Here is a 24,945-nt window from a genome sequence, read left to right as displayed (position 1 = left end):
CAGGACCTTCTTGCTGTGAGGCGATGGGGAAAAATGAGAGAGAGAGAGAGAGAGAGGCAGAGAGGAAAGTGAATGAGTCAGAAAGTGGAGTTGACACCGTGTTCCTGGGGACAGATGCTAACCAGGGCTGCCAGGGGTTTTCCGTGCCAACCAGGAGGGGCTAAGGCATCCCGTTTCTATGTCCCACATGCACGCGCACACACACACACACACACACACACACACACACACACACGCTAACAGAAAAGGCCACAGGGGTTATAAATAGCAAACAAACAAGATACAACTGGACTCCCAGTGGAACTGGTAACTAGTAGTCACTTCATTAATTTTATTTGTTCACAGAAAGTGATGTGATACAGCAACCTTGTGAGCTACTGTACTGTACAGTGTGGCTGATATTGGATTAACACCTTTCTTGCAGTAGCAATTGACATGTTTTGTTGTTTAACCCCCTGTTTTAACTTGTGTCTCGGACCTGGCATCTTGGTGTCTGTGTCCCTAAAAAAGAGGTTGAATACGACTGTGGTTTTGTTGAGGACGAGACGCGGAGTCATATGGTCTGTTATGCTAACCTGCTTTAGCGTTGATGCATCAACAAATCCGTACGTACGGCGTGTGGTGTGTCTCTCGCAGTGTGTGTGTGAGTGTGTGTGTGTGCGTGTATGTGTGCGTCTTTCTCTCTCTCCCCTCTTACCTCCTCCTGACCTCAGGACGTAGGGTTTGACAGGGTCATAGCTTATGGACCGATTACACTGGACAGTCCCAGTATCGATCTGTGCATCAGGGACACTGGACAACCTCTTCCTGACGTCTGTGATTAGAGAGAACCAGATACAGTCAGTGTTGTCTGTTCTTTCTCTCTGGACACAATCAGGCCGTGAAGAACAGAGAGAGCTACGCACGTTTGGAAAAAGACTTCCGGAGGGCGCCACTGTTGGCTCATCAGATAAGGCGCATACTGTACCACATGAAGGCCAGTCCTTCTCGCAGCGGCCCGGGTTCGAATCTGGCCTGGGCCCTGTGCTGCATGTCCTCCCCCCTCTCTCTCTCTCTCCCACCTTCCCTGTCACTCTACACTGTCCTATATAATAATAGCAGAAACGCCAAACATATATTTAAAAAAAGAAAGAATGAAGAAAAGACTTCCAGTCAGTCACGTCTTGAGACCTTTAGTCTTTCTCACTTGGGTGTGTGTGGATTTAACTTCCTGAGGTATTTGGTTCTCTGACACCTCCCCACCCTCTCTCTCTCTCTCTCTCTCTCTCTCTGTCTGTCTGTCTTTAGGCCTGTCTGTCGCTCCACTGCTTCTTCCATTCATTCTTTCTTTCTCTCTGTTTATTTTCTTCGCTGCTCTCTCCTGTCTCTGTCTTGTGTCAGATATCCCCTTCTCTTCTGTTATGAGTAGCCTACAAACTCCTTTTCCTCTCGTGATGTGACTGGCGAGATTCAAGTTTCAGCTCTCCCGTGACCGTCTCCACGAGAGCGTGCTAAATTACCGAGGCTCCCGCCTGGCGCACCCCCACACGCTCCATCAGATCCAGGCACTTCTTACTGTTCTGTTTGGGTTTCAGAGCAATTTAACGCCATTACCAATAATCTCTCGGAGAGACTGTCGAGCGGCTCTTTGAATGGAGGCAGGCGTCGAGTGTCGAGTATCTTTGAACACCGCCTGCAGATTTTAGGACGGATTGAGATGAATTTGAACTGGATCATGACTCGATATAAAGGTCTAGCCTACGCTAATATACGCTAACCATGACCCCAACCCTACGAGTAGGCCTATTCAGGCTGTTTTTTGGAGGTCAAAGTATCGCGTGGATAATTATAAACTGTGAGTGAAGAGTGATGTTGAGTGAGAGCGTCTTGTGTGTGGTGCTGATGATTCCCGCGTAAGGCGATAGGGGAAGGAACATCCTCTAGTCTAGAGAGATCGTTTTACTCTCACGTCTTCTCTTTTTGTCGCTGCCATCCCACTGTTAGCTGTCTCGCGCCGTAGCCGGGATTTTTTGCGGGCGTGTTGTCGATTTTGAACCGCGTCTTAACTACGGACGCTTCTCATTAAAGGAGTAGTAAAGGGGAAATGCATGTTTAGCCCTATTTTAAGGTTACTTATGATCATATACAATGGTTCAGATCAAAACGTTGACAAAACTAGCACTTTTGAGAAAGTCTGATAATTGCTCTACCACCGTTTAGGTCATACAATGGATGCGGGTGGGCACCTTGAAAAATCTTTCAAAAACATGTTAAACTCTTGATTTCAAAGACAAGAAGCTCACCGAGGGGGTAATTGGTGTCCGTTGGTGCTCTGACATCAAATTCGCCGCAAAGTATGAATCCTGTAGGGTTTTGGATTTTATGAAACATGCATTTTCCCTTTACTACTCCTTTAAAGGGACTGTTTGTTTCATTTTTTCATTTCAAACCTTTATTTATTCTAGTGAAGCACTGAGGTTTCCCCCATTTACAGTGATGATGAGTTTCATGTTTCAACCTTTAGGCTTTTTAAGTTTCCTTGCTATTCCAATCCCACTCTCTCTCTCTCTCTCTCTCTCTCTCTCTCTCTCTCTCTCAGCAAGCCTTGGGGCGATCACTCAACTAGCCTCTCCTTATGTAATGGCACTATGGTAGGGTCTAATGTTAGCACCCCTCCTCGTACCCCTCTCTCCCTGAAGAGGGCTCTATTTCAGGGCGGTTGATTACATTGTTTAGCTTTGCCACCCTGTGTCTCACCTCCCTCAGTCTGCCCTTGCGGAGAGGGGAGGGGAGGTGGGAGGGTCTCCTCCCGGTCGCACATGGCTGCCTCTGCCCCAGCCGGCAGTCTGTTGCGCTCAGCCACATCCTGAGCTAGCATGTCCGTCTAACCAGGCTCTGTTCTTCGTCTCTCCCTCTCCACAGAGCGGCCGCAGGCCCCACACAGAGGACCCTCGCTGAAGATCACGCGCTCGCACACACACACACACACACACACACACACACACACAGGACCATGGTGGAATACTATCAGATTTTAGGAGTCCAGAGAAACGCGTCGCAGGAGGACATTAAGAAAGCGTGAGTATCAGCACGTCCCGTCTCGTCCCCTCTATTTTTACAGGTCCGCGAGATGTAATAGGCTAATTATATCACCCTCCGCCGTGGCCCTGAACGCACAGAGAGAGACCGCAATGCAGAAAGTTTCCACTCTTCCTCCAGTTACCTTGCTCGGTAGCCCTCGTAACGGTCCGAGTCTGAGGGTCGCATAGTTTCCTGGACACTCACTGAACATTCACTGCTTTAAACCCTCCGAACGCCCCAATACTTCACCTGACAACATTGTTATTTTTTCCAGTCGCTGTAGGAGAGCGGGTTTTGTTTCCTTGATAGGGAGGGGATTAGAGAGAGATACAAGTACTGTAGACTGTGTTGAAAACATCAGGCAGCAGCGCCCTGAGAGTGTGATGTGATGTTACTGTGCTGCTGTGCATGAGGAATGGCAGGTATGTTTGTGTGTTGGGGTTTGGCTGGAGTTCATACAGCAAGTCAGCTGTCAATCTTTCGGTTTTAGACCTGACTTTAGCAGACTTTTCAACACACCAGACAAATCTTAGGTAGGCTATATGGCAGCCGATAATCTCTTAGTTGTGATCTAGTTGATACTACAGGTATGACTGTTGAGGTGCCCAGTCCGCATACTGGAAAGTTTAAAATCACTATACGTTGGTCTCTTAGTGTAGATTTAACTTTCAAACTTAAAACCGTATTATGACATGAGTTCAGTTCACAAAATGACCACTGTTCCCAGATCAGTGATAATACAGATTATTTAACTGTTGCCCCTCTGACAAATCATAGTAGCTGACCTTCCTCAGTTAAGACACACACACACACATTACGTGTCAATCAAATATGAGTTTCTCCTTCAAACCTTTATTTTAACACGTAAGGCACTGAGGTTTCCCTCATTTGCAGTGACGATGAGTTGCCATCTTGCCATGCTCTCTGTTGTCATCCAGTGACAAAATGATTTAATGGATTCATGATTTTACGTATTCAATCAAGATACTCTAGTCTTTCATTGGGATGACGTTGGTGACTATAGTCTTTCATTGGGATGACGTTGGTGACTATCTGCTTATCTGTTTAGAGGGCTCCATAGGTCTATGCGGAGAGCAACAGTCTGTGGTCAGCAAATTTCTGTGGTCTCCTGACCATAGACTCGATAGAATCAAACCCATTCACTGTATGGACCTCATAGAGTCAATAGACTTTTGACCACATAGGCTGTTAACCACTGAGGCTATTGATGACAGACTATAGACCACAGAAACTAGAGTGGACTATTGACTGTAAGCCAATCGCAGAGCTCCGTATGGCCTTTTGGCTGACCCTGAGTCCCTATCAGTGTCCGCTGCTGGGCTTAGAGGTACAGCTGATTCAGCGTGGATGCCTGTGCTGGCGGACTGCACATCAATGGAGTTTACACCTCCTTTGTTACGTGTTACGTGTGTGTGCGTGTGTGTGTGTGTTTGTGTGTACACTTTTTGTGTGTTTGTGTACTGTATGTGTATGTATACTTTGTGTGTGTGTGTGTGTGTGTGTGTTGGTTTGCTTGCCTCCTGAAGGATAGTCTCCTGTAGCTGGAGTTAGGATTTATACTAAAGCAACGTACAACCTGAAGAGGGGCTGTTTTTTTTCTCATTAAGTGTCTACAACAGGAGGGTGATGCGATTTGAATAGTTAAATTACTTATACTTAGTTCTGATTACTGAATATTTGTGAACCTGCATGCAGCCAAACTCTGCCGTGAATTACATGCTGCCTGTTTCAATTCGCAATGAATTCAGTATGCTGTATCAATTGAGCTGATGATATCCCCTTTCTCCGTTTAATCTTGTTTACGTACTCATCTTCATTTTGAACAGCAACTCAGAAGATTATAAGCACCATGTTATTTTGCCACCTGGGCAGTTTTAGGCACATGTGTCTTTGTGTGTGTGCTCGTGTCTCTGTGTGATGTGTGTGTGTGCTCGTGTCTCTGTGTGTTGATGTGTGTGTGCTCGTGTCTCTGTGTGTTGATGTGTGTGTGTGTGCTCGTGTCTGTGTGTTGATGTGTGTGTGTGCTTGTGTCTGTGTGTGCTCGTGTCTCTGTGTGTTGATGTGTGTGTGTGTGCTCGTGTCTCTGTGTGTTGATGTGTGTGTGTTGATGTGTGTGTGTGCTCGTGTCTCTGTGTGTTGATGTGTGTGTGTGCTCGTGTCTCTGTGTGTTGATGTGTGTGTGTTGATGTGTGTGTGTGCTCGTGTCTCTGTCACAGCTACAGGAAACTAGCGCTGAAATGGCACCCCGACAAAAACCCTGACAACAAGGAAGAGGCAGAGGGGAAGTTCAAAGAGCTGTCGGAGGCCTATGAGGTGCTCTCAGATGGTAAGAGAGTGTGTGTGTGTGTGTGTGTGTGTGTGTGAGTGTGGGAGTGGATGCCTGATTTGCATACAGCGTGGGTGTTTATTATGCTACTGTATCTGAGTTGCAGCCATTCACTGACAGTCATACAGACTATTGTCAGCCTAATAAGCTGTTGAACCTCAAAAACCCAGTTACCTTATTATCCATGCCGTGTCCTCTCTGCTATGCAACCAGCACATACAGTATTTTGTTTCAACGCCAAACATATGATCAGTCATGTGCGTCTTCTGCGGGTGTGGCGATATCATTTGTCAGGACTTATTCAACCCGGATATCAAAAGTAAAAAAATCAGATTTATTTGTCACATACATTATGTAGAATAGAATATGTAGAAAAGACCTCTGTCTGCCTTTAACAGGGACCTAAAAGAACGTGCTGAAGTTGGACGCAGGCTGCAGAGAACACAACAGAGAACTCTGATGTCTTTCTTTTTTTTTGTTGGAGTTATGTTGGAGTCTCTTCCAGAAAGAGTAACAAACAACAGAGCATGTGATTGTTTGCCTTCAAAGTGCTCAATGTCAGGACTGTTTGTGCTTGGGGGAGGATGACAGTTAAACAGTGGCGCTCTCTATTGGGTCTTTATGTTCAAGCCGTCTGGAGTAATCGCTCTGCTTACAGTTTGTTCTTTGTGGATTCTTGCCTGGTAATTTGTTTGACCTTTGAAAATAGGAGCTCTAAGCTCCGACTCACGGTTGGACAGTTATGCCACAGCTCACTGTCAGAATTCTGGGGCTTTTCCCTCGGTAGCATTCAGGACCTTAGAAACAGATGTTGAGGAAACTTAAGAGCTGTCAGCTCACAGGGAGGAGATGTGTTGAAACTGGAAGTTAAAACTGATGACGATATATTGGTCTGAATCTGACGGGAAGAAAAATAGGTTTATTTCTGGGAAGCAGGTAAAGATAAGGTCTACAGAACAGCACAACTGTAGTCTTAAAGGGCACCGCATATGCTGTTTTAAAATGTTAATGTCCTATGCAGAAAAAAACTCACATTTCGCCCCTGAGCTATCTTATTTTGTCTGTTGAATGGATTCCTGTGAAAGCCCTGTTGACCAATGAGATGAAGGGGGAGGGGCGGGGGAGGGGTGGCAATTTCTTCACGAAGTGTTGGGACAAGATGTAGCCATACGTGTGGATTTTTACAGCCCGAAAACAAAACAGCGATGCGGCATAATTCCTGATGTGACTCGCTCGACTCGGCTGGAAAAAAAAGTTTTCGGAGAGTTCAGAGTTCAGAGCGGAAGCAAACCTGGCCGCTAGGGCCGGACCTGGGTGGGACTATGATAATGCTCCTCGATCTACGTCACCAAAACGTCAGTAACAACGCGGAAAACTCTGGAAATCCGAATGGCTTGTTGAAGGGTGGAGCTTCCAGGGCAGGAGAAAGTGTGCTGACCATAAACAAACGACTGGGTTGACCATCAGAGACCAACATGTATATGATAAACACATTAGAAAATTGATTTAGCATGTGCGGTGCCCTTTAAGAGATCTTACCAAGCAGTTCAGAAGAAACTTGAATGTATGAAGGTATCAGGTTTGTAGTGTAGATTAAATCATAGATTCATTGATTGATTAAATCATTGTTATTATTTAAATCATTGATTGAGGTTTCTATGCCTTCATCAGTCTCCTCCATTGTCTCCGCAGAAAACAAAAGGAACACGTATGACCGATATGGCAAAGAAGGCTTAACTGGAAACAGTGGTGGAGGAGGTTTGTAAACTTTGCTTTATGGAACAAGTCTTCAGGTGTTGCTCATATGAAGCATTTTGAAGCAGGGAAAAAAATACCGGCGTCAATAAAAACGTGGTTCTTAGTTGACGACGGTGTGTGTTTTTCCCCCAGGAGGCCATTATCACAACGGGGACCACTTCGGTGGCGGGTTCACATTCCGTAACCCAGAAGACGTCTTCAGGGAATTCTTCGGCGGCCGAGATCCTTTCGCAGACTTCTTCGGTGAGTCGTCGTTATCGAGGCCGGAGCAGCCGCACGTTCTTAGAGGCACCTGCGGGAGCTCCCCTCCTAGCGCGGAGCGAGAGAGAGATGATTAGGGAGAGAGAGATGATTAGGGAGAGAGAGACGGGAGAGAGAGAGCTGAGGTGAAAAAGATGGAGGTAAATGTCTGGATCTACCGTTTGGTGCACTATGTCTCCTCAAGGTCTTTATAAACAGTTCATTGACATCTGCTGTGCATTTGATGCCCCGTTGAATGTTGTGGAGCAGAAATAAAAATCTCAACTAAGGCCTTTTTGTTTTTCATCAGAAAGCGGGGGCAACCTTGACGGCGCATTGCCGGTGTCATCGGTTTCACACGAATCAGCACAGCACAGTACAGTACAGTACAGTATAGCAACCCACAGTGGGTTAAGGAAAGCGCCTACTGTACATTCAGCCATGGTTTGTTTATTTGCAGGGGATTTCGCTCGCTCAGACTCCGGCCTTGTACTGTACATTATGTTTATGTGGGATGGCCTTCCTACATAAACATCACCATGGGCTGGTTAAAGGTTATGAATGAATGAATGGGGGATGGAGGAAAGAGATGAGAGGACTGGGTTTTGATCCTGTGGTGGAAATTCGTTAAAGCAAAGTGTTCTTTGGAGAATATTGAATGCCAACGTTCAGAAAGTAATAAGAAAGTTTATTAAAGCAAGGTACCGGTACATCCTTCTCGAGAAGGGTTCTCCTCCCTCAGAGAGTGAGATCAGGGTGAGATCAGGGTGAGATCAGAGTGAGATCAGGGTGAGAGAGCCCCGAGACAAGATTCATGTGAGTTTATAAAGGCTTCTCGGTCGGTCTGACCGTCCATCTGTATGTTAAAGGTCAGTTTGGTTACAAGAGATGCAGATTGTCAGACAGAGATACAGACTTCCCCACTCAAGCCACAACGAGGAGGCGGGTACCAGTCCTCCCAGGCCTGGGGACATAATCCAGGTACCAGTCCTCCCTGCCCTTGGGACATAATCCAGGTACCAGTCCTCCCAGGCCTGGGGACATAATCCAGGTACCAGTCCTCCCTGCCCTGGGGACATAATCCAGGTACCAGTCCTCCCAGGCCTGGGGACATAATCCAGGTACCAGTCCTCCCTGCCCTGGGGACATAATCCAGGTACCAGTCCTCCCAGCCCTGGGGACATAATCCAGGTACCAGTCCTCCCAGGCCTGGGGTCATAATCCAGGTACCAGTCCTCCCAGCCCTGGGGACATAATCCAGCTAGCTGTCATCTAAGTATAAGGGTTATACTTGGTTTCACATCATCAATCCGGCACGTTCTAAATACTGATCAGACATTACTTCATAGATGAACACATGAGTTTGATTAATAAAATCCCATTACAATCCGAGCTCAACCGGGCTCCGTTTAGGAAGAAAAATCTCAGATGTGGTTGGATTTCATGGGTGTTAGGGAGCAGAAATGCCAGCCTGGCTAGCAGTGGTGGGTCATGAGCTGTTAGCACAGTGTTGTCGTTGTTGTTGCCTTGGCTAATGGTCAGACTTATTATTATTGTTGTATTAAGAGGCGTTTAGCCCGGCCTGTGGTGTAGAGAAGCCTGTATCTGCTCGGCGAATGACAGGAAGGCATCTATAGTTCACCCTGCGCGCTCTAAATATGGAGTCCAGACGCAGGACTGATATGAGAGCCGACATCATTCAACTGGAATGCTTTCAAAAATAGCTTCCGTATTAAAACAAGAGCAGTTGTAATAACGCCAAGTGGTGTGTGTGTGCGTGCGTGCGTGTGTGTGTGTGTGTGTTTTGGAGCACATGTGAAATGTGTTAAAGGGGTGTTTGTGTGTGTGTGTGTGTGTGTGTGTGTGTGTGTGTGTGTGTGTGTGTGTGTGTGTGTGTGTGAACACCGTGATTCACTCTCCTAAACCAAGAGTGTCATGTATGTACAAATGAGTCTACACTTGTCTACAAACCTCAGAAAGCACTGAGAGCAGACATTACTATTATTTAGCTTCCTTTGTGTGTGAACTTGCTCTGACCTAGCTGTGTGACAAACACCAGGGGATTCTGTAAACATCAAATGAGCAGGAAACACAGCTGTTGTTGTTTACTCCTGTAGCCGGTGTTTGTGACGGCTACAGGCTGCCAAGCCTTAAAGCCCTCGCTGAGCAGATAGTACGTGATAGTAGACATGTGTGATCCCACTGCTGGGAGATAGATTACGAGACTTTTCGGCATGCTCCAACACACACAATACCTCCTTCCTATGTTCCAACACACATAATACCTTCCTTCCTTCCTTCCTTCCTTCCTTCCTTCCTTCCTTCCTTCCTTCCTTCCTTCCTTCCTTCCTTCCTTCCTTCCTTCCTTCCTTCCTTCCTTCCTTCCTTCCTTCCTTCCTTCCTTCCTTCCTTCCTTCCTTCCTCTCTCCTTCCCCCCCCCGTTCCTTCCTTCCTTCCTCTCTCCTTCCCCCCCCCGTTCCTTCCTTCCTTCCTTCCTTCCTTCCTTCCTTCCTTCATTACATCCATACTTCCTTCATTACATCCATACTTCCTTCCTTCCTTACATCCTTCTTTCCTTACTTCCTTCCTTCTTTCCTTCATTCTTTCCTTCCTTCCTTCCTTCATCACTGACTTGTGTGTGGAAACTGTAGGTACAGTACCTTCATGTATCGCTTTTGATCCAAACGTGTCAGTGATGCCATAGTTTCAAGTAATCAACAGTGTCCCTGTTCTGAGGATGTCGGTGGAGTGTGTTTACGTGTCTATGGTGGTTGTTGATGTGTTTGTTGTTGTTGTTGTTGTAGTACTGTAGGCTCTGTGCCATGTTTGGGGAGGGACTGCCCTCTGGCCTTGACTGAGACTTGGCGAGGGCATCACTGTCAGCGTTACACCAGCTGGTACTGAGGCTCTGTCACTCGCTCCTACACACGGCAGACTGGATGTCCTAGCGCTAGAAAAACACACACACATACACACACACACACACACACACACACACACACACACACACACACACACACACACACACACACACTCTGAGGGACACCCCCTCCTCCACCCCGTCCTACTATGGTCACACACCCAGGGTCCAATAAACATTTGCCCTTCCTACAACTCCTCCTAAGCTGCAACTGACTGATTTCTAGGCTGCTGCTAAGCATTAGCTAGCTAATATAGCCTCTAACATGGGCTGTCTTCATTGACTAGTCGCGCAATTATATACACGTGGTCATCCATAGTAAACGAGCTTATTTTGCTAATCCGTTGCACCAAGAAGGTTCGGAGGCCGTAGCTAATGTTGAGAGGCCCAGGCTGACCCTCTCCACCGTAGCCAGACACGTGCACCACAACCTCGTTCCATGTGTAGGGAACCAGTCTCCTGGCAGCAGGAACCAGCAGGCAGGCCCAGTCTCATCCAGCTATGCTGACCCAGATCGGAGCGCAATTAGCCGCATGTCTACAGGGGGTTTACAAGGACAGACAAGAGTGGTACAGTAGGCATTGAGACAGGGAAAAAAAAGGTCAAGAATGTTCCAGGAATTAAAAAGCATGGCCGTCCGCCCGGGCCCGAGGCAAGGTTCGGTCCTGTAAACTTAGCGTCCGCTTTTGGCTTCTCTGCGTGCTCCATTTCATGGCTCAGTCAAAGGTCACCGGTCATCCTACCGTCCGGTTTATCCCTGCCTCTAAATGCTAGCCGCTGCGCTAGTGCACATTCCCCGTCGGTCACCGCGTCTGTACACTCTCGCCCCACAGATGAACCCTTCGATGACTTCTTCGGCAGGGGGCGCAGCCGTCAGAGGGGGGTGAGCCGGAACAGGACCGGGGGTCCGTTCTTCCACGGCTTTGGGGGCTTCCCACCGTTCGGGGCGGGGTTCTCCGGGTTCGATTCAGGTGGGGCATCCTCACTGCATGCGTACGCACTCTCACTCTCGACAACCAAGCACGACACGTTGATATGCTAAATGTGTCATGAAATATATGGTGAAAAGGGTGGGATGCAGATGGTGGTGTGTGTGTGTGTGTGTGTAAGTGTGTGTTCATCATGTACCCCCACCTGTAGGTTTCAACACCTTCGGACAGATGGGTGGGGGGGGCTTTGCCTCCTTCTCTTCCTCGACCTTCGGGGGTGGCGGCGCAGGAGGGGGCATGGGGAACTTCCGCTCTGTGTCGAGCTCCACCAAGTTCATCAACGGCAGAAAGGTCACCACAAAACGGTAGGGGGCGTCCAGCACCACGGCCATCGTGTGCAGATTCTGATGAGGGCGGACTCAGGAAAGCCAACCCCGCTGCAACAGTATAGGGACAACGAGAACGGCTCCGTCCACTACCCAGCCTACTTCTAACTTTCTTCTTTTCTCGCTCTCTCTCTCTCTCTCTTTCTCTTTTTCTGTTTCTCTCTCTCTCTTTCTCTCTCTCTCTCTATTTCTCTTTCTCTCTCCCCCTCTCTCTGTTTCTCTCTCTCTCCCCCTCTCTCTCTCTTTCTGTTTCTCTCTCTCCCTCTCTTTCTGTTTCTCTCTCTTTCTCTCTCTCTCTCCCTCTTCTCTCTCTCTCTCTCTCTCTCTCTCTCTCTCTCTCTCTCTCTCTCTCCCTCTCTCTCTCTCTCAGGATTGTGGAAAACGGTCAGGAGCGGGTGGAGGTGGAGGAGGACGGTCAGTTAAAGTCCCTAACGGTCAATGGTAAGGAGCAGCTGCTAAAACTGGATAACAAGTGATGACCTCTGCTCTGCTGCCTGTCGTGTGAGATACTACTACTACTCACTCCACGGAAGGAAGTTCCCATAATCCCACGGTGTGGGTATGGCGCCCTGGTGGTTGACCGCACCCCCACTTCCAACCTAACCCCCTGTGACATTCGTAGTTCACACAGCTCTCTCGTTGAGGAAACATTTATTTGTTTTTAGTTTAGCTAATGTTAAATGGAAGCCAGGGACTTTCACAATGGGTGTACTTACTGTATTCCAGTTTACTGTACCTTTTGTTTTTGGGACCATCATTACTTCTCCTTACTTCTTGGACCAGATAAATGTGTTGTTTATTACTGATGCGTACGTATGATAATATTCTATTCTTTGCCACTTTGCACACTTTTCTTTGCAGTATTGCAGTTGTTCTCATGAGTGGATTTGGCCTTTTTAGACATAGAAGGGGAGCAAAGCTGGACAACTGAATTGAGCATGCCTCTCTTTCTCCATTTGGTTTAAACGAGGATTACCAGCCTCTGACCGACTGTTTTGAAATCTCACACACTTCTCTAACCTCTCATGACCATGCCTGTAGATCAGCTATCTACACTAGATTATTAAAAATGCATTGAGAGTATTATTAATATGCATTTTGTATTTTTGTTATTTGTTTGTTTGTTTGTTTGGAGTGTTTTTTTCAGCTCTGCATGGTTGCCGATGTTCTAGCTGCTGAAGGTCATTCTGTAACTGTTTCATCACAACAAACAACAAATCAAACCTGAAAAAACAAATATATATATTTGTATATATACACAGTACACATGGATAAACAGGGGATTTGGTGTATTTTGTATAATAAACTATAAAATAAATTTTGGTCAATAAATTCCAGTTTTCACATTGAAGCGATGTTGCAACTTTAGAGTCTGTGTGATGATTCTGCCTCCACCTCCACCCCCACAGCCCCTGATGTGTGCTCGCTTACCTATTCACACCTGCTGCACACAAGCACAGTATGCTGCTTCTCTAGCAAACTCACTACTCATCACATTTCTCACAAGAGTGTTTATTTAACCCACTAATGATACAATTCATAGCTGTCTGTTTTTGTCTTGTAATGGTGCATGATTCTTTTGCATTTCCCATGTGTTTTTGTGGACTATGATGACTTTATATGGATGACAGTGGTCCTCATTGGTCCCATGTATCACATTATTAGCTAGAAAAGCTTCTTTGGTGCAAAATGTTGATCACAGAAAAAGTAACTATATAAATATTCACTTCTCTTGAGACACACACACTCAGCTTTGTAAGTAGCAGGTGAAACATGTGGCACAGAATGGTGCCTTGTCATATTTCTCTACGTCCTTATAGCTCCTCCCACGTTCATACACACTGACCTGTAAATGTGCTGATTGGACAGATATCTCTGAGGGGCGGAGACTTACAGTAGTACACACCTTCACCTCAAAACAGTAGTTTAGGACTCAAACCACTTTTGCCATTTTGAATTATATGCACATTTACATATAAGTAACATCAGTAAGCCCAAATCAATTTTACTACTGCTAACTGTAGTGACTGATATTTTGGTAGTGGTTGTCCATCTTAATGCCCCTGACCGTATTCGACAGTTGAGTTGGTGCTCATAACTGGATTCATAGGTAAAAGCTGCCTGCTTACTGCAGCAGCCCAGGGAAGACGCTTGTTGTGCGTGTGAGGGTGTGTTCTGAGCACGCTGCATCTATGAAACACCAGTTCAGAGGAATGTGCTAGAAGGGGCCTAGTTTATTTACACAAGCCTCAGTGCATTTTTGGTAGCGAGGAGCAAGGAGTGGAGAGATCAGTCATGGTTGTGAAAAAGGAAGCAAATGAGATACCTTGGGGCAGTTAACATGTCAGAACTTATGAAGGGGAGGTGTACTTTGGTCGTGTTCAACACTTGGAGTCTCAATTGGTTTTAACAGTTATTTGATAGGATTTTCTTGCTGTTTTGTTCTTCCCTCCCAGCAGTGGCGGCCATGTTGTCTTCTGGGTTGTGTTTATATGTTATAGGTTTCATTACCTGAAGGTTGATTTCTGTGATGGCTGTGCTTGTGCAAGTTTTGTTGCTAGGTGACACAGCAGCTGTCCTTGCGGCCGGCTGGCTAGGTTGACTTCTCTGCTGTGTGTGTGTGTGTGTGTGTGTGTGTGTGTGTGTGTGTGTGTGTGTGTGTGTGTGTGTGTGTGTGTGTGTGTGTGTGAGAGAGAGAGAGACAGAGAGGACAGAGGATGTAAGGGAGTGTAGATTACAAACTGAGGGTGGTCTGTGAGGGGTAACAAGAGTCATGCCCTATCTCAGCACAGGGATTATCACATCACTGCTGTTGAAAACACATGATTCAGTTTAAAGTCTGCGAATTCCATTGAATTACACCTTTGTTTGGAAATAGTTTCTTTTTCATCGGAGTTCATATGTGTTCCTCAATGCTTTCTGACAGACCAGTTTGGCCTAGAGGCTGTTCACTTTGGGGAGGGAATTAAAATGTGTGACAGGTCTGGGATTAATTTCCCTCGGAGTGAGGAGCAGGTTTTCCTCTGTTGTACAAGAGGTCCCTCTGCTGGCGGTTAATGGGTATTGCATTTCCTCACTGACATTTTTTTTCTCCAAAATTCCTCATAATTTGTGACATAATTCTGCACATTCTCTAATGCTATCATACTATTTCAGTTGATTGCTGTTAAATCAATCAATCAATTTGTCCGGTGTCCAGACAAGGTGTTATGAAAATGACCAACTTCAATTAGATAAATTAGGTAAATACAAGAAGACTGAAACTACCATAAAGATTTGAAACAGATGTGTGTAGGATTTATTGCTGATAATTAAAGAGCATTACATGCATACATTTACACTCAGAAAAAAGTATGCGGAACTATGTCCTTTCAGAAGAACCCTCATTAAAAAGTTTCCAGATACTGTAGAACTCTTCAGACCAGACAGCACAATTTTGTGTTCCAAACTGCACATTTGACGGGTTCTATATGGAGCCAAAATTGTATTTAGTTCTCTCTAACCCTAACTCTAACTGAGCTAAAAACAGGGTCTACCTGGAACCTTTATATAGAAGGTTCCCCTACAGGAACATAAGGTTTGACATAGCACTCCTTTTTGGCTGGTGGGCGGAATGACCTAGGAATGCGTTTGTCCTATTCGTCACACACTTTGTGGGTACGGGACTTTGTTGACTGCTCCCTCTCACCCACTCTGCCTGCTGGTCTCCCTGCGCTGGTCACCTTGCCCAGGCAGAGAGAGTGAGTGCTGGTCACCCTGCACTGGTCACCTTGCCCAGGCAGAGGGAGTGAGTGCTGGTCACCCTGCACTGGTCACCTTGCCCAGGCAGAGGGAGTGAGTGAGAGGGAGCAGACTAGCAAACCCAGGCAGGCTGGCAACACAGAGCAGCGGTGTCAGAATTCACTCACGAGAGAAAGGGCTCTAGAGTTCACAGATCGGCTGATTAATGGCAGATCGTTTTCTGGTTATTAACAGAAGAACAATCTTGGACATATGATTCAAGAAATTCAAAGAAAAGAAAATCAAAGAGCCTATACATACAGCGAACCAATACTGTATGAGCTAGGCCTACATCAGCTTACATCAACCGCTTACTTACTGTAAATAAGGAGCACACTCCTGTAATTATTGCAACACGTGGCTTATCCCCAGCCTTTATGAATATTAGGGGTGTAACAATATATCGTGCCACAATATATCGCAATACAGAAACGTCACAATACGTATCGTCAAGCAATATCAGCAATGTCAAGTAAACAATATCGTGATATGTTTATTGTATATCAGTGAACTCTGGCTACACAACGCTGGTAACAAATAAGTCTTGTCTATAGGCCTATCCATGATATTACAAGCTCTAAATTCACAAAGTGTATTGGAGTAGAAATGTGGAGAAATGCACTTTTGGTGTGAACAGCAGCGCTACTGCAACGCTTCACACCTGCCCTTAGTGTATCGTATCGTATTGTTATCGTCAACCCAATATCGTCTATCGTATTGTATCGTGAGATTAGTGTATCGTTACACCCCTAATGAATATGTAGGCTAAGCAAAGCCTAAACAAGGCCAGGCCAGCCTGGTTAAAGGCTGATTGGCTACAGTATTACTGTAAGAGTTGTACCACTATCATCAGTGTAATAGGCATGTGAATTGTACTTCAGAAATAACCACCAAGGAGCCACCAGAACTTTCAAAAGAACCGGTGGATGTAATACTAAGCCCATCAGCCTTTAGCCAGACTCCATCTAGTCTCTGAGAGAGAAAGTCCCAGAGAATAGGGCTTGTTCACCCAAGGGTCAGTCACAGAGTTGTGATACTACATTCTCCCCACTAGGGGTCAGTATCTACACACACACACACACACACACACACAGACACGAAATTACATCATCCAAAAGTTCCTAATTGATTCCAACATGACTCTAAGTTACTTTAAACATAAGGGCTTTTCACACTGTACTTAGCCCAGGGCTAAACGCATTCCTAGAACCTTCTTAGCCCCAGGCTAGGAAAGCTTTCACACTGGCACCATCCACATTCCAAAGTGGGCTAACTCCGACTTTAGCCTCGGTGGGGCTTGCTGGCCCTGCTCCGGAGCAGGGTTATCCCCTGAAAATCAACCAAACACGGGGCTAAAAGGCGCCAGTGTTAAACGGGGCTAAAGTAAACAATAATGGACTTTGCATAACGTTTTTGTTGTCGAATCACACGACTTTGTCACGTCATTACATAGGCGCTAGGAAACCGAAATCCTTAGTTGTAACTAGAAAGTACATTTCCTGGAGAAAATGTGAGGTAGGCTAGCTGCTGCAGCTGTATGTAACAGCTACTGCTAGAACTACTACGGACCGGGCAATCTCCATGCACCCACCGGCGAAGACCGTGCGTCTCTAGCTCACTCTGGGGCTGAATTGTGGGGCCCGTGGCGTGGTGGCGAGACTCTGCCCCCTCAGGTCAGAGCTGGTCGGGGACAGTGGACCCCTCTCCGGGCCACCTACCCGCCCGCAGTGGTGAAGACCATGTGTCTCTAGCCCACTCAGGGGCTGAGTTGTGGGGCCCGTGGCGTGGAAAGTGGCCTGGTGGTGAGACTCCGCCCCCTCAGGTCAGAGCCAGTCGGGGACAGTGTACCCCTCTCTGGGCCACCTACCTGACTCCACTGGTGAAGACCGTGTGTCTCTAGCCCACTCAGAGGCTGAGTTGTGGGGCCCGTGGCGTGGATAGTGGCGTGCCGGTTAGGCTCCGCCCCCTTGGGTCACAGCTAGTCGGGGACAGTACAGTGACCTCTGGGCAATTTCCATGCATCCAACATTGAAGACTGTGTGTCTCTAGCCTACTCAGGGGCTGAAAAGTGGGTTCTGTGGCATTAATAGTGGCGTGGTGCCGAGGCTCCGCCCCTTTTTGTCATAGCCAGTCAGGGACGGTGTACTCTTCTCCGGGCTACCCACCGCCCCCCACCAGTGAAGATCATGGGTCTGTCCCAATTCAAGGGTTGCATCCTACCTAGATCGCAGCCTACGCGGTCTACGTAGGTCGCGTCCTTCAGGCCAGGTAGGCCGAATGTAAACGTTTTGTGAAATGGGACGGTCTAGCCTACGGAGGATTCCCAACTCGTTATTTTGTTGCCTAGGCAGCCCGGAGCGCGTGCCAAGCGTGCCGCATGCCGGTAGCGCGACCTGTCCTGATGTAACTTAGCGTGACCTGTCCTGTTGTTATGGAAACACCACAGAAAATGCCTATCTAAATCGTCTATCTAAACTCGTAAATACAGGCGTAATTTGGATGAAGTTTCCACATATTGGGATTCTATGGTGGTACTATCAGGCATGAAATTTTATTAAAACGTAATAATATTAACATCAAAGCGGTTTAAAAACGTTTTAAAATCCAAGCAATGGCGGCTGGTACAGGAATTCATCCGGACCGAAATGAATTCTGGAAGGGAAGCCGCGAAGGCAGGCCGCGAAGGATCCATCAGTTGTATCCTTCAAATTCGTCAAAAGTAGGCCGCATTTGTGGGCTGCATTCGGAGGACTCTTGTAGGCTGAATGAATTGGGACAGCACTTGTCGCCCCGCTGTGACGTAGCAGCCTTCAAATCTGGCCTAGGTAGGATGCAACCCTTGAATTTGGCCTCATGTGTCTCTATTCCACTTTGGCTGAGTTCTGTGCTACCACATTAGTTATAAAAGGGTGCCTGTACCTTTAAGAGAGGCTGCACATGCACACAAATTCAAAAAAAGCAACAGCTGCCACCACTCTAATCCCAACTGACACTCTGATCCTAGACATGGTCCGCTTCAGACAGCTCTATCGCGAAAACTATGTTACAGCTTATATATTGACACCATAGGAATCCTGAGAACTTGCAGAACATTTCTATGTATAATATGTCCGTATAGCTTAAACACTGTAGGCATGGCGACAAGTTAGAAAAAGGGTAAAAATGCAAAAGTTAGAGTGCGGCACCATATGTTTCAATGGGGAGCGCAGTTGCCGAACAAATCGTCATACCTCAAAAACGGTAAGACACACAGCTTAGATACTTACCTTGTACGAATCAGCACAGTTGTGTGAACGTTTCGATATATAATATGTGTATGAGCTGTTAAAACTGTAGGCATAGTGACAAGTTAAAAAAAGGGTAAAAATACAAAATTAACAGCTCAAAGGTTAGAGTGCGTTGCCATACGTTTCAATGAGGAGCGCAGTTGCCGAACAAATCGTCATACAGCGAAAACTGTAAGTCACACAACTTAGATACTTACATTGTATGAACCAGCACAGTTGTGTGAACATTTTGATGTGTGTGAGCATTCAAAACTGTAGGAGTGTAGGAGTTTCTGAACATTCCAAAAGCAGTTGCAAGCAGTTTCAATGGGACAAAAAATAGTTTTAAAAGTTAAATGTCTAAAAAACTATAAAAATAAAAAATAAAAAAATCTAAATGCATCCGTTAAAGAGCCAAACATCGTGAACATTTTAAATTTTGTATGAAGTTTCTAACACAAAGTATGAAGAAGTTATAAAGGAGACAAAAACTGGGGATAATAAGAAGAAAGAAAGAAAGAAAGAAAGAAATAGTGGGAATATCACAAGTTGGGCTAGCTTCTACAAGCAAGCCCACTTAATAAAGAAAGAAAGAAAGAAAGAAAGAAAGAAAGAAAGAAAGAAAGAAAGAAAGAAAGAAAGAAAGAAAGAAAGAAAGAAAGAAAGAAAGAAGGAAAGAAGGAAAGGAAAGAAAGAAATAGTGGGAATATCACAAGTATCACCTAATTACACTACTAATGGCAACATCATAGCTAACTAAACGACAGTAATATGTCCATAAAATATTTTGATTTAATTGTTTCTGAGTGGTTGGAAAAATCAATTCAGAACAAACTAGATGGCAACATTTTAACGTTGCTGCTAGTAGTCACACGTTATTTAAATGTAAACATTAGTTGCATCCAACGGACATTTAACCCAGGGCTAGTAGAACTGCAGTGTGAATGTAGGCTATAGCTCTGGGCTTAGGTTAACCCTTGGTTACAATACGTGTGTGTTAAAAGGGGCTTAACCCAGGGTTAACTCTTAGCCCTAGGCTAAGAATATGCAGTGTGAAAAGCCCTGTCTACCATTGTTGTAAACAGAACCGTCTTAGCCCAGAGATCTAATTCTTCATTGATGAGAGTAGTGGGCTTCATAAAGTGACACTGAGGAATGTGGATTTTGATTGACACCTTAAGGTCAAATGTGAGTCTCACTTTATGATGCCCATTAACTACTGATGAGCTTACTTTGAATTGCTACTTTCCTAATTTGATTGAACCAAAAGTGAAGAAGCTACTTTGTCTGCCAGCGGGTGTGTGCATGGAGGGTTAACATTATCTTTCTTGAAGTCCTTCCTCAGACAGCTGTTCATAGAAGAAGAAAAAAAAAACAGAAACAGGCTTTTATCATAGAAACCGATGACTTACATGGACATTTCAGCCTTATCGGCTGCATCTAACATCCGTCACTACAACGGCGGGGAACGTTTTATTTCCTGTCCCCGGGGTCACATGATGACTTCCTGATGGCAGGAGGCGGCATCCTGTTTGAATTCCGCTCCACGCCATCCATGTGAGGCAGCGCCATCTCTGTCACCATCGGTCTGCCGGACTCCGGGATGGCCAGGCCGGGCTGCTTTATGAAAGATGAAGGAGATAAGGCTAGCTAGCACCGGGTGCGGCCGGCTGTTCTCTCACCGTGTCAGAACAAGGGCACCGGCGCTATCTCCGCTCTCGGCAACGCTGTCACCTCTGCGAGCCCGGGGTTTATATTAAAAGCTGAGGGAGGGAGAGATATGGGGACGCACACCTTCTGCATTGATAATGGTGCTGCCAGATTAGGGTTGTTGCTGAGGCACAAACAGTGTGTGTTGTTGTCTTCTGCCAGAAGCTAGCCTATGTGTGGTTTGTCTGACAAATGAGGTTGGTTAATGGCTGTCAACGGTAGCAGTTGCAGTTTTTGGAATTGTGATGGTTATTTTGTATAATGAATGGTCTATAGGCTTATTGTATGTGTATTTGTGTGAGTGTGTGTGTGTGAGAGAGAGAGAGACCGCACACGCACGTGTCTGTGTGTATCTGAGTCTGTGCTGTGTGAGACTGTGGAGGTGTTTGTCAGACTTTGTGTGTGCATGCGTGTGTGTGTGTCAGGTGCACAATGTCTGTCAGACAGGCTATAGATAGAGGTATTCAATAACACCAAAGACTGAGCCAAATAAATAATAGGCACTCTCAAGACAATTCACTCTAAAGGAATTAATCAAGAAACATTGTTTGTAATTTGAAAGCTTTGATTAAGGAAATAAAAGCCCCCCCAAGTATTAAACTATCTCGTAAAATCACCACTGCTCTTTGATTGTGCTGTATTGAAATTAATTAAAATAATCATGGATTATACTTCCCACTGGGATGACTGTCTTATTGCCCAGGTGACAAGCACATAATAGACACAAATTTTGATCTGCAGAAGAATAGAGCCTTTAACAAAAGCACACAGGCCAGGATAGACACAACCCACAGCTTAGACTCACATCCCATCTCTCACATACAAAACCTGATACCATCACTGTGCTTTTCAGTGGGGAAATAATTAGGATTAGGATTAGTTGTCTCTTAAAGTTAGAACAAGATGGGGGAGACCCACCTGAGAATATGCTAGACTGTCCTCTGGGATGGAATCTCTCTTTCTCTCCTGTGTCGATCCTCCATTTGGAAAGTTGACATGGGGTAACTGATGTATTTGGCAGGCAGACCAGTGTGTTCACACTCTGTCCTAGACTGCCAAGGTCGCCACGAAGGACCCACTGGTAATAACATCCATTCAGACAGGGCTGAAGTCCCACTGTGGTCCCTTTGTCTCTGTCAGGACTTGTTACGTGCAGCGTAACACCGTCTCCATCCAGCCAAGCCTTTCTCTTTACCTCTGTTGGTGTTGGACAACTTAAGTGACAAGGTTTGTGGCCAGATGACTGGTGACATAAAGATTTCGACAGCTCCGTGGATGGATTTATTAGGGCCAAATAGGAAGGTCATGGACTCAAGATGGCAAGCCAGAGAGAGAGAGAGAGAGAGAGAGAGAGAGAGAGAGAGAGAGAGAGGCAGAGAGAGAGGGAGAGACAGAGAGAGAATTGTAAATTGTAGCTCTTGATATGCAACAACTGGTCTGAGTCAAGATAGTTGACTGACTGGTGACTGAAGGAGCAGGTACAGTGTAGGCCTACCAGCAAATATTCTGAAATTATTCAGTGTTAGAGAGAGAGAATTGTAAATTGTAGCTCTGTTGATACTGTATGCAACGACTGTTCCTAGGGTGGCGGACTGACTTAAGAAGTAGGTATACCAGCAAATATTCTGAAATTATTCAGTGTTTATGTCAGTGGTGGATAAGAAGTGGTACTGTGTTTCTGTGGATAAAGACGTTGGTATAGCTCCATGTACCCTCCACTAGACCTACACCACTGGTTGTTGGTTGCTAAATAACAAAGTAAAGCAGTACCAGAATATGGAATTCCTGATTCAAGTGTGTGTCCGGCTGCACAAACCCTTCATTACATTTGAAATGTATTGTCCTTTGGCTAACTTTATCGAGAGCAGTTTTACACGCAACTGATCATGTGTCACACAGCTAGTATGATCTATACTCCTCCCAAGTCTCTCAAGTGTGCTTCTGTGCACCAACTCTGGTTTGATATGTGACTCTAACGGTTTGTCATTGGTTGCAGGCTGGGCTATTAGACCCCTTGGAGTAGTGCGGGGCATGAACAGAGAGGGGGGTCGGGGGTAGCGGCAGATCTCACTCCTAAATGAGACCAGGTTCAGCTGCAGAGCATCTGGACCCTTTCTTCTTTTTCTTCTCGCCATTTGCCTTAATTACATAACACAATGGTGGTAAAATCTGCCGGTAATCTCGCTGGATAATAAGTCTACCCTCTCCATCCACGCCCCCCCCCCCCCCGCCCCGCCTGCCGCTAATTCAATATAAATGTAAATTACCAAGAGAATAGAATGAGCCAAATCTCATTTTATTTACATGACTAATCACAACAAAGCTGAGCCACATGAAATACGAATTAAATATAATAGACAGGGCTTTATGAAGAGGAGGAGGAGAGGTGTGTGTGTGTGTGTGTGTGTGTGGGGGGGGGGGGCAGTCTGAGAGGGGGGGGGGGCTTGATCTTCTGTGTCCTCTGTTGTTTGGCACGGATACATCAGTTTGACTCGTTCCTGTGCTCGATAGTTGATAATAGATGCATCTCTGTCGCTTTGATTATCACTTTGATTGTTGCTTCTTTTCAAGGACGTCGCAAGGTAACGCGTCTCACTTTGAATAACTGTCATTGGCTTTCATACTGTAGTCGCACGCACACACGCACACACAGAAAATAAGAATTCAGAAGAAAGTTTTTGGAAAAGTTGGACAAAGTGGCCAGCCCAGCTGTACCCACCCTCTCTGCTCTGGTCACACCCACAGAGCTGGAGGATGACGGCGACCCGCGTTGCAGACAGAGCGCCCTTCCTGGTTTGCCCTCCCACCAACGCTACCTGAGGAACGCCCCCCAAAACCCCCCAGAAGACGAGGAGGAGCGCGGCCTACAGAGCCTGGGACTCACCAGAGGTTTGTCCCCCAAATTAACCTTCATTTTTGGGGGAGAAAAAGTGTGTGGTTCTGAATCTACATACGGGGACCCAGGGCCTGACATTCTGTGCGTTGACACGGTCACTCAAACCTAACCAGTACTGTATCTGTGAGCTACCTACATTATAAAGTGAAGGGTCTGCAAACTTTTCTAATCAAGAGAACAGACTTTTGGCCTCTATTTTAGTTGATTCCTCTTGCTTCTTACTTTTATAGTTATTTACATTCCAAACTTAACGTTATCAAACCTTGCAGCAGTGCCAAAACCTTGCAGTAGTGAAATCTCATGATATCAGATGAGATCCCACTAACAGCATATCACAGTATCTGATATCACATCACACTAACAGCATATCACAGTATCTGATAACAGATCCCACTAACAGCATATCACAGTATCTGATATCACATCCCACTAATAGCATATCACAGTATCTGATATCACATCCCACAGCATATCACAGTATCTGATGCGATGGACTTATCAATGACAGACAAAACTTTCCTTGAAGAAAACGTATACACTAAAATGTATACACTAAAACGTATATACTAAAACGTATACACTCCCCAGTCAGGGCAGCTAATTGTCTTCCTTTGTATCTGATGACCGTACAAAAGGCTTAATGAGGAAAGCTGTCTAGTCTGACTGGCTGAGGTAAACGCTCCAGGGATGTAAATGACTCAGACATTCATTAGATGCCTCTGACGTTCTCCGCCATAATGACTAAAGGTTAAAGGTCACCCTTTGTTTTCCTCCAGGGGTCACAGGGTCGAACACAAAACTCAAGCAATTCTCTCTCTCTCTCTCTCTCTCTCTCTCTCTCACACACACACACACACACACACACACACACACACACACACACACACACACACACTCACACACAAACACACACACAGGGACCCCTTGGTTTATAATGTGGATTTTTGGATGTTATCAGTTTTGGGAGTGGACCTGTCCTGGAGCATCACATTTGATACAGTAAGGGTTAAAGTCATTTACTGTAAGCATACAAGGCTCATATGGCTCATTATGAGTTATACAAAAGAAAGCAGCAAATCAATATAAGAAATAAAGTCATATGAAGAGCAGGGACAAATGGTTTTACATTTATGAGTATGAGAGTATATTTATGTTTTTCTATATGTATTAGTTGCTCATAGTGGACAGATAACCATACCAATTGTGCATTTATGATAAAAGCATGAAATTAGGTACACCTTGTGGATATTGAGCCATCATTAATTTTCAATATTCTATATTATCAAATATTATATATATATGTCAGCTTTTATCACAAAATGCACAGTTTTTATGTGTTTGGTTTTTAGCTGAGCTACTCCAGTATCAGTCTCGCTGCTTAGACCCCATAATTATTGTGACACTACCATAATCCTTAAGGATACATCAGAATTAAAGTGTGGATTTCGAGCTTTGAGAGAGACAGAAAGCTAATTAGAGTGTTTTTTACAGTCATTGCAATCTGTTCTCTCAAGGACACATAGACACCAAGAGAAAGAAACTGTGGCTAAAGGAGGCGGAGTCCAAAAAGAAGCGAGCTGCCAGATTGGCTCCTCGGATCGGCACCTGGTTCTGAAGACCCCTGGAAGACCCAGCCCTCACCGTGTGACCCCT

At 45.6% G+C, this 24,945-nt stretch overlaps 1 protein-coding gene across 1 annotated transcript; it reads left to right on the top strand.

Moving 5' to 3' along the window:
- Nucleotides 1-2,952: 2,952 nt before the first annotated feature.
- dnajb6b (DnaJ heat shock protein family (Hsp40) member B6b) lies at nt 2,953-24,907 on the top strand (the record flags this gene model as incomplete). Its single annotated transcript, XM_084461478.1, is given in 10 exon segments — nt 2,953-3,057; nt 5,298-5,407; nt 7,100-7,165; nt 7,298-7,408; nt 11,159-11,318; nt 11,466-11,478; nt 11,480-11,619; nt 12,011-12,081; nt 23,142-23,285; nt 24,807-24,907. Coding segments are annotated over 10 exon segments (981 nt in total). The 5' UTR covers nt 2,953-2,992.
- Between the last annotated feature and the right edge of the window lie 38 nt (nt 24,908-24,945).

The sequence above is a fragment of the Borostomias antarcticus genome, assembly GCF_949987555.1.
Source record: "Borostomias antarcticus genome assembly, chromosome: 2".
NCBI lineage: Eukaryota > Metazoa > Chordata > Actinopteri > Stomiiformes > Stomiidae > Borostomias > Borostomias antarcticus.
The sequence above is the reverse complement of the archived record's forward strand: the minus strand, read 5'-3'. Positions and strand labels throughout refer to the sequence as shown.